Source organism: Ptychodera flava, chromosome 19, assembly GCF_041260155.1.
Source record: "Ptychodera flava strain L36383 chromosome 19, AS_Pfla_20210202, whole genome shotgun sequence".
NCBI lineage: Eukaryota > Metazoa > Hemichordata > Enteropneusta > Ptychoderidae > Ptychodera > Ptychodera flava.
The window spans coordinates 35,968,264-35,979,026 of NC_091946.1; the positions used below are offsets into that span (position 1 = coordinate 35,968,264).

Below are 10,763 nucleotides of genomic sequence, written 5' to 3' on the forward strand. Positions count from 1 at the left end.
GATGACTCTAAAGTATGGGATGCATCACATTTAGGAATGTCGGGAGGATGATGATGTCATAACCATGCAGCAATGTGTGACAATGTCCAGTTACTATAGCCTGGTATATAGCCCTCGGACCATGCGCCGGCATCTTCAAGTTCTAGACGGCCTTGTTGGCTGTGTATCGCCGATGCTACAGAGCAAACAAGGAGATGCCGGTGCACGGCCCGAGGACCTAAGTTATTGCAGCTAGGCAAGCGATAGAGCTTGGAGCAAAGGCATTTTATGTAATATCATTAATTGAAACTTGACGTCATATACATTTTCAATTTTTTTAAAACATGTTCACGTAGCTTGATTTGTTTCCCAAACTGCACATGCGTTGTACTGCACATGCTCAGAATGATGCTGTATCATTCACTAGGTCGCCACAGTAGTCATCCCTGGTGGGAAATTGTCCATCTTGAACGGTCAGAAATTCAGTTTTCTTTGAAAATTCAAGTCAAATCTGGTGCCTTCTTATGTTACCATGATGCTATCACAAAGTTTTAGAGTCAATATTCTCATTTCTGGTCTTCAACAATACTATTACAATGGTTTCCTCATTAGATATTTGCGTTAACGCCAATTTACTTTCCTTTGCCTTTTTTTCAAACGATTTTAGCACTACTTAATAATTTTCTAAACGTTTGTGATGCCACTCTTTCATCACTTCAATGTTTTGTTTTTAGGCCCTATCGATGACCTAGTTAAGAGTTGTGATTTTTATGTTTAAGTTATGACTGGCATTCATCACTACAGAATAAACTTTCCATCAAAGTCAAGTTTCTTACATCGCGAAATAAAAAAATGATTTTTACTGAGATCATGTGGGCGAGTGAAATACAAATGAATGTAAATAGATATGAAGTTTCTGATTATCCGTTAGAATTTAATTTCAGTTAACAGGGATTCAAAAATAAGGTACGACAAATATTGTTTACAATTTTCGGGTTCAGTTTACATATTTCATTACATATTACATTATTTTCTCGAGCATTTCAGAAGGTTTAACGAGTTTCCAGTCAGCCCGGCATAAACCAAACCGACGTTTACCATCTAGGCCAAAAACCGACCGATTCAAAATTTTGTCATGGTCAAAAACCATCCCGGCCCAGGTTTGACTCAGCTAAAACCCAACTTGGCCAGATTTCAAGTTTGAGTCCTAATGGGAGTGATGGACAAATTCAGCCGAAATATTGCCTTGTACGTTCTCAGTACACGAGCCTTGTCTTTATATTTTTGTAGTTTTGTTTCCCTCCTGCTTGATTGTGACATGGATGATGTGTTGCGAAAACGGGGGATGAGGGTCTGTATTCTGCTGGCTTCACGGCGAAGGTCAATAACAATAACGCAAAGTTAGTTGTAAGAGATTGTTAAAAAGTACTCAACTCCCATTTATTTATTTAAATAGTATTTATTCATTCATTCATTTCCTAAATGTTATCTCCCTTACCCGCTCCTTCAAGGAAGGTACACCGTGATTAACGCGTACGACCAAAAAACCTTACTCTGAACAATATAGATAGTCAAGCGGAAGACCACTGCCTGCGCTTTAATGAGTGTACTTATCTGAGGAAATTTTGCCTAAATGCATAAATCATATGCAAATTATGGGACTTATCAATATTCAAACCAACGCCTTTGACAATGCCTGAAAAAGTTCACCCATAGACAAAATTAAAGTCAGTTATTTTGGTCCCACTCAAACAGCAAATTAATTTAAAAATAGATTCGTTAATTAAGGTGGACTTCTAATTACATCTTAATTAAAATTTCCGATTTTAATAAGTTGATTAATGTAAAAAACAACTGGAAATAATAAACGCCATGGCTTTTGGTAGCATTTTCAAAAGGTAGAATTAAGCAATAACCCCCCGCTGAGGGCGGTTATACCACGAGAAATTGCCCAAGTTCTCATCCAATCATATTCATAACAATGTATCGTGGCACAGCTGCACTGATATAATATAATCAGTCATTCTATTGTTGTTGTCGTCTGACATTTTGTTCACCCGGTAACGTTCGATTTTCCCACTTCCCCGGGGAGTCCCATCGTAACGTCATGATGTCACTTAGGGCTCCCCGAGGATCATAATCGAACGCAGCGCGCAGCCCAGGGAGCAAACGAAGGGAGCGTTACGTCATCGCACCAGAGGAACAGCACTGAAAGTGGTATAACAAAAGAAATTAACATATCAAAGATTATTGAACAGTGGGGTTTTTTTGTATCGCGTCCTCAGTGTTTTATTTACGAGAGCAAGGGCACGATTTTTATCCACCCGATGTAGTTACCGTTAGCACTATACACCATTGCCGGGAAAGGATACAGCGGAGACACACCACAGCTTGCAGAGGCGAATGTAGATTGCCTCCCCTCTAAGGTAAATGTGACGTTGAAATAAGTGTATCGTGTGAATATTGGAGCATGATATTGTTCGCTAACTCAAAGTTGTTGTATCGATCTCCGTGATGGAGGGACCGTGGCTGTATCACAGACAGTACGTGGAACTAGAAGCGTGATATATACTGTAAGTTTGCATCGCGGTTTCATTGAACCAGAATTGTCAGTAATGAAGCTGCCAATTTGCAAACGTGTCAAACAATCTTGAAGTGAGGTACGGCGGAGTCGGATAATCCTGTGAAAATGGAAGCTATTTTTGTTGTCTACGCATTCTAAGACGTGGGCAAAGATTGGACCCAAATCAATTAGGCCCCATGATTGACCGCGAGGTTTTACCAAATTATAAACTCATACAATCTATTCGTTCATCGCTTTGATTTAGAATACGTAGTTTTATGTTTTGAGTTCGCTAGCAAATCATGAATTCTTAGATGAACACTGTGTATCGGCCTTAGGCCCGAAAGCTCGCCACGCAAATGTACCGTTCGTAATCAGGTAATGTACTTCACTCCATTACATCCATGTTCACTCACTGTTCAGCGCTGCAGGCCACGTTGCTTAGTGTTTATAATGCCCGTCAGTGGTACAGGACGTTAGATGACGAACAAAATGTGAAATAATTTATATCTTCTATCATTAAATCCGTTTGACTTGTCCAATCGGCGCGGGGTCCAATTGCCCGATAGCCTACCTTATGGCTGAAGACACGAGCAGTGCAGGACCATGGATTGGAAGACGTCGCCTTCCGTTTTCTGAACATTCATCGTTGACTAATACATTCCGCCGCCCTCAAAAAGCAAACAACAAAAAAAAAACACGTTTCCGTGCTGTTCAGTTGATCATAGTCGATTCATGGATATGGCACGCAGATAGATGGTTGTCAAAAAGTATGTGGCAATTGTAATCACGGAGGTAGTCAAATCAGGCCCCTACCTCCATGGTCAAATCATAGACCCCCCAAAAACGGATGTTTTGGGGGTCTATGATCAAATCTGGCCCCTACCTCAATGTATTTTGTTTTCTCGGCAAATCCATGTATTAAACTTAAGTCGACCGTACCACTTCTAGTCCGCGTTGGCATGTCAGTAAGCTGTCGCAACGAGTTACAACAAAAACGTTGGAATTAACATGTCCATAGTCCCAACCGTCGTACCATTGTCTTTGTATTATGCCCGGTGACTTTTTTTCTCGTAGAACAAAACACGAACAGAAATCCAACAAAAGGCGGTTTTAGTAGAGTTGCATGTAAGTCTTACAGGGCTTTTGAGTTACCTTCTATGTTGACCAATCCAATGAAGTAGTGCATTGATATTGCCATTTTTTTTCTCACAAGACGTTTATCGGCCCAACTTTTACGCGGGAACTACCCAAACCCCCCACCACGACACGTATCTGCTCGACAAATGATATACATCGTCTTCACGAAGACAAATCACCGTGTGCCAGTACAACCAATGCTACCATGAACGTATTTTACGTCCATGGTACCATGGATCCCATTATGGTACAAAAAGGGGAACAAACTTTATTCAAATTACGCGTCAACTGATCAATCAACAAGTCACGTTAGACAAAACCTGCTTGAGAGACATATCGTCGAATTCACGCCAACAAAAAATGCGTCAGGGACAATCTGTATCTTTTGATGATATGCTTTTCAAACTCTTGTTTAGTTTTGTATGACAACAGCAAATTTTTGCTCTGTTCTCTAAAGCATGTTGAAACACCCACTATTCAGCGTAATCACACAGCGCTAGTACGAGTAAAATCCAATATTATAGTTTAATATTTTTATCGGGATAAATTGTCATTCATCAATAACAACCATGCAGCTTGTAAATGTACAGGTATAGTCGACAAGCTGGATACTCTCTACCTCAATATGCAACATTCTTATGGGAATTGAACAAGAAACCTTAGATGGTATACAAACCAAAAATAATGAAAAAAAATCATAAAAAATTACAGCTACGTACAGTACCTTAAGTTCAACCTGAAAATGTTGCAGTGATTGGCTCGCTAATAGTCGGGCCGATTAAAAAAAAAAAGTATTTGTTTCCGGTAACATGCCTCAGAAAATCAGGTTAGATCGGAGGGCTCAATGTTTTGTTTATTTTTCTTGTTGCTAGCTGAGACCCTAGAACCAGGTAAAATTTAGAGAATTTACTAATTTATTTGGAAATGCGAAGAAAACATCTAGGGACGACTGGTTTTACTGGTGTAGTTTGGTCTACCGGAAACATATTTTTTATTTTTTATTTTGCCCCAGCAGGTGAGCCTCTTGCCATTAAATTTTTGTTTTATGTCTTACACGAAAGACATAAACAGCACAAGTATTGAGCTAGCTACCTCAATGCCACAGGAGATAGAACTGTCACTGCCGATACAGCTGTGTACAATTATGCATACATCTCAAAACCGAACCACACATGTTTACCGAGACTATAGGCCATTTAAGTCATACCGTACTGCATGTTGTGTTGAGCAGACTACCCATCATTATAGGATAGAGCTGAAGTATTGATTCAGAACATTTGACGTCATGCTGCATCAAAGTTGTTTAGCCAACGACAGAACATTGTCATTGTACTCCAAATCAGCTAGATATCTTACCTTCTCCAAAATCAAACCAACTTCATATTTGAAATTAAATCTTCAGCTGTGGATTGAAAGTCGACTCTGCATTTCGTGTGACGTAATGACTACGTGTCGTCGAGACAAGCCGAGCTGTTATATTTCTTACCAGGGAGGGGGACACATCCCAAATTTGAGTACCTTGGACAGTTCGAATAGAATTGCAGTACAAATCACAAACTCTATATTTTTTGCGGAAAATTAGGGTTCAAAAAGTCTACACTTCCCAAATACTGTCGTCAAAATACTTCATTTTCTACTGAACGATGGGTCAAAATCATGCTGGAGGCAAAAAACTGGAGTAAAAAGGCCAGTATCATCATTTTATTGGTCAAACTCGTCATGCTGCATATCCCGCTGTACTTTTCACTCGCTTCGCTGGTGAAAAGTACTGCCGCAGGATATACTGCATCACTCGTTAAAATAACATCATTGTCCCTAAGAATGCTGTGCTACGTCACATTTTTTTTTTCATAGTCTAATGGCATCCAAACAAAATTCATGTTTGTACTTCTGAGAATTTTACTGATCTACTTATGAAATTCTGTTTTACGTCAGAAACACTTACCAATGAAGATTGCATACAACGAAAACTGAAGGTAGAAAGTAAAATAAATATCATTTTGTGATTTTATTTAATAAAAAATAAATCCAATCGAAATTTAGCACATTGGATCGTTTGGGCTGATACACACGCTGAAGAGAATTATGAAATACGGAAATATCTAATCGATTGGTGAAGTTTTGACAATATTGTTCTGTTAGTATTTGCATACAAAACACGCCACACAAAGGTCTCGTATTTAATTTCAGCTCGTCAACATTTAGTATCGCCACAGTCCCTATACCAATAAGCTATTAATTAGCAGCATTGTTAAAGGGACAATAATTGTATATTTTTTACGATACTTTCATTTTGTTCCAGAAAATATGCTCCCTGCAATATCCTCCGTAGTCGCCTTCTTCTTGGACATGCCGAAATCCAAAACATTGGGCTTTGCAAACACAACCCGCAGTGTTTGAATGCACGTTTTGGTTTATCTTCAATTCCCAATAAATCTATATTTGCTGATACACACACACTAACCTGCTGATGACAAGTTGAAGAGGCAATTTCGACAATTTTGACAGGATAATAAATATACTTTTTAAGAGCATAATAAATATAGTGAAAATTCCTCAACATTACAGCTTGTGACGCTTTCAAGGCGGTTTCGAATCATCGATGGTATGAATTTAAATTCATATTGCAATTGGTTGTCATAAAATATTTAACATCCATACACTGTGTGGTTATTTACATAAAAACAACTTATTCTCCGTTAAGTGCATTTCTGTAGATATGGAAAGTGAGGTTTATTGAATTTTTTGTTCCCCGATTGGTGATGTGTTCTACGTGTAATATGTACACGAAATCACAGTTATAGGAGCGATGAATGCCATGATGTTTACCTACGTAGCGGACTTTAACTATCCATTATATTGACTGAGTTTGACAGTAAAACAAATATTGCTGGCGAGAGGCAACGATGCCAATGGCTTTACGTCATTTCCCTTTTATATACCAATAGATGTCCCCAAGAAGTGATAACGACAGAGCTCCCTCAACGATAGACCAGAGTAACAACCTACTTTTTCTGTCTTGTTAATTGCCACAGGTTCCCGCCAAAACGGCATCGGCCAAAGATTGACAAACAGGGGCGGACAATATGAAGGTTTCACGAAAGTTTCTCATCCTCTCTCTTTCCTACGGAGCATGCATCGTCGCCTTTCTCGCATTCAGCAGGTTTTTGGGATTGAACACGGATAGTATAGTCCATCGATCGAAGAATATTGTCGATCTGTCAACGCAGTCAGCGAGGTCGACAGAAAATACAGTGATAAGGTGAGGACGTCCCTTCATGACAACCGAAACTAGAGATGCAACTCCTCAGTGCTTCGAATAATTTTAGTCGCCCACCACGTTTTACAATAGATTTTGCTCGCATTAATTGTTTTATATTAAAAGCAATGGGCAGAGCAACATGCATGGCGCCTATACCCTGGCCACGGTTCGAAAACGACGAGCAAATGACTGATAGAATCCTAATTTGGATCGCCGGTGAAATAGGCAAACTGTAAACTTTATGGCAAATTACTTAGTTCATTTATTTGTGTTGATGGTTTATAAGTATTACGATGTTGACACTCCTTCGTCTGTTTATTTATGTACCCGTCCGTGCCGCTCACTGCATGTGAAATTACACATGATTCTTCTTGCTTATACATATTGATATCATTTCGCAAAATTGTCATTATTCAAATACCGAGTCAATGAGTATTGAAAATCCAACAGGGTCAAATTAGAATAACCACTTAAAAAATTTAATACTACTTGGAAAACACAGGTGCAGTAAGATACCCTATTTCATCGTACCATACTTGCGATGACTATATCATTTTTTCAAAATTTAGTAAAATTGCTTCCTCCGAGCAGAATTTGTTATTCCTCAAGATAGTGAAACATGGTAAGGATACGGATGGCAAAAGATTTGTAGGTCATGTTTTGAAAATTCAACTAAATCTTTGTACTGACGAAATTTTAACATTTCAAGGCTTGACCTCCGTTTACCTAGATCAGACTGTATAATGGGATATTTCACCCACTGTGCAGCCTGACCGATTAAGTTAACAACACCCATTGCATACCGTGTCCCCTTAAGACAATCTAATTCCACAAAATTTTAATCTGTCGCGTTTCAGAAACACAGCCCTGGTAAAAACGAGTCATTTGAAGGGTAACTACAACACCTCCCTTGGCCTTGAACACGGTGATGTGGACAAGATACGCACAGTAGAGGACAGTAGTAAGACGAACTCTACCTGTGAGCCTTGCAATCGGATAGTCTTTTTGAAAACACACAAGACAGCCAGTACAACAGCCAACACAATTATCCAAAGATATGGCTATGAACATAACCTGAGATTTGCCATACCAACATGGCGCGGGAAGTTTTCTTTGGTGAGCCCGTTCGATCGGAAGATGGTTGCCTCTCCGCCGGGAAAACGAAAGACCAACGCCACTGCGGCCGTCTACAACGTGATAGCCAATCACGCCCGGTTTAACAAACCGGAAATGGATGCTGTTATTCCCAACGCACGTTATCTCACGATTCTGCGAGACCCTGTGACGAGATTTGAATCTGTGTTTGGTTATTACATGGTAGCAGAACACCTTGAATTAAATAAGTTCCCGAATCCGATAGAAAAGTTCTTTGAAAATCCCGATCACTACTTTAAAAAGAAACCTTTCATGTATTTCCAACTCAAGAATGGCATGCTTTTCTCCCTTGGTCTTAATCATATTTATCATAACAGCGAGACCAAAGTTGACAGAAAGATACGAGAACTTGATAAAGAGTTTGATTTGGTTTTACTCACTGAGTATTTTGACGAATCCCTTTTGCTGATGAAGAAGTTGCTGTGCTGGGACGAGGATGATATTTTCTACCTGCCGAAAGGAATTCGTCCAGAAAAACGACGCTATGCTGTCGACCGAAACTTACGAGACAAGATTTTGAACTGGACTAAAGCAGACGTCAAACTATACGACCATTTCAATAGAACACTCTGGCAGAAGGTTAAAGACTATGGGCCGTCGTTCGACGCAGACCTAGAACACTTTCGAAACCGACAGAGGGCGCTCTACAATGAATGCGTAGACCCACATAGGATTGGCAAATTGGGCGATCCCAGGGAGAGGTTTCTGGCCCTGTACAGGAACGCAAGTGACTTTTGTGAACTTTTAATGAAACGCGTGGACGGCTTTGTGAATATTGCTAGAGAAAAGCAGTGGACGTGACCGCAGGGACACGCACGTCTGAATGACCATCTCCTCAACACTTCACTGAGGACTTCGGATAAAGACTGGAATATGAAGAGGGTTGTTGTTGTTGCTGTTGTTTTGCTTTTTATTGTTTTAAGGAACAATATGCACGCTGTCGAAACAAACATGGACATATAGTAAAGTAAATAAGCTTATATATTATGTCACATGACAGACCTAGGAACACAAAGTCTCATAAAATTGCCTTCACACAAGCAGATAGCTATTTCGTCAAGGTGCTAGATGAACGAATAATGAAGTCCCAGAAGAGCATCTTTCTAGCCACTTAAAACAAACAGGAGTCATAAGAGAAAAAAAGGACGGGAGGAAACGGTCGTTGGAACTGCGCCTGCGCGAGTTTCTTGTTTACAAAGAATGTATTCCTTCTACGATATCTAGATGCACCTCATCATTATAGCTGCAACATTTAAATTGTACAATGTAGATAATGACAGACATGTTTTAACTTTCACCAATCACCATCGTTCCTTGGATACAGTAATTACATTGGTTGTATGTCCCATACGACTTTGAGTCAGATCAGGCGACTGTATACCTTTAAAGAGGGGAGGTCGGAACTGCAATCAGGATGGAATGCACACACGACCAATATACACACACTATCCAAAGGTACGCTGGCGATTGATGAAACGTGAAACGTGACATTGTTTATCATGATGAACATCGTGAAATCATGGACCCTAAACAGAGTTAACGTCTGTGGTAAAATTTAAATGCCGCTGCTAAATTGACGTGATGCATCTTTATACGATACCGTGCATGAAACTTAGGTTTGTAAACAAGAAAATCGCACAGGCGCAGTTCCAACGACTTCCTCCCTTTAAAATAAGAAACAGACCGGCCTTTTGACAGAAAAGATTTTTTCTGCTATAAAGTTGTCTTCCTTTTTTTTCTGTTGTAGTAAAACAAGAAAGTGTTGAAATGTGACTGTCAGTTCACGTCTAAATTGCATCGCAAGCCTTTGATAATTGTAATGGCAATGCAGTTTTCCGACTTGTAGCCACAATAAGACGAAAGAAATATCTGCTTTGCTTTCACCCATTGGCCGAAGAAGTCACTGAATATCTTGCTAGAGACTGAAACTTGCGTTAACTTAATCATCTTTGAAGATCAAATTTATTCAGCAGACTCTGCTTTCAAATATAGCATATCATGAATTGATCTCCCACAGTACAATTAACACGGCGGGAACTAATATGGGATAGATCTTCATATTTTTCAAGTATGAAAAGTGTTAGGTGCCCTACAGCTGAATGTTGCGATATTACAAATTACTCATAAAAACAAGTGTGTAACTTAAAAAAAAGTGGATGAGGTTACATTTGCAGATAAAACCGACACTACTTCACCATCCAATTATCCAAATTAGTTCCAATCGTGTTAATTACACTTACTCTGTGTACTGCCTGCTAATGAGCCTAGAGCAAAGGCATTGTGATATTTTTCTTGAGCTGCAGAGTTCTAATTTTTTTTTACTGATAGTGTAGGGATGTTAAATATTCATGCCATCAGTTTCGCTCGTTCCCTTGTTGCACTGAGCAAACCATTGCCTGAGACGTATACGGACTGGTTGCTCGTCCATAATCTTGCCTGATACCAAACTTACGACATCTGCCTTTCGGCCAACCTTGATTCTTTAATGTGAACATGGAAGTGTTTATTTAAACACTGTGTGATTGCTGTAGTGTTTTAATAAAAGCTACCCCTTTCTTGACTGAAATTGGAATCGGACTCGAATTGATCTCACAATTTCTCTCGTTTGTTTGGGGCTTTTTTGGAGGGGGGTTGTTTGGAGGCTTTTCAGCGATTAATTATTTC

General features: G+C 39.5%; 1 protein-coding gene across 1 annotated transcript; it reads left to right on the forward strand.

The window, feature by feature from the left end:
- The first annotated feature begins 2,265 nt into the window (after window positions 1-2,265).
- Window positions 2,266-9,257, forward strand: LOC139119403 (galactosylceramide sulfotransferase-like). Its single transcript, XM_070683199.1, has 3 exons — window positions 2,266-2,405; window positions 6,718-6,944; window positions 7,802-9,257. The coding sequence occupies exons 2-3, from the start codon at window positions 6,769-6,771 to the stop codon at window positions 8,898-8,900; spliced, it is 1,275 nt and encodes a 424-aa protein (XP_070539300.1). The 5' UTR covers window positions 2,266-2,405; window positions 6,718-6,768; the 3' UTR covers window positions 8,901-9,257.
- The last annotated feature ends 1,506 nt before the right edge of the window (window positions 9,258-10,763 follow it).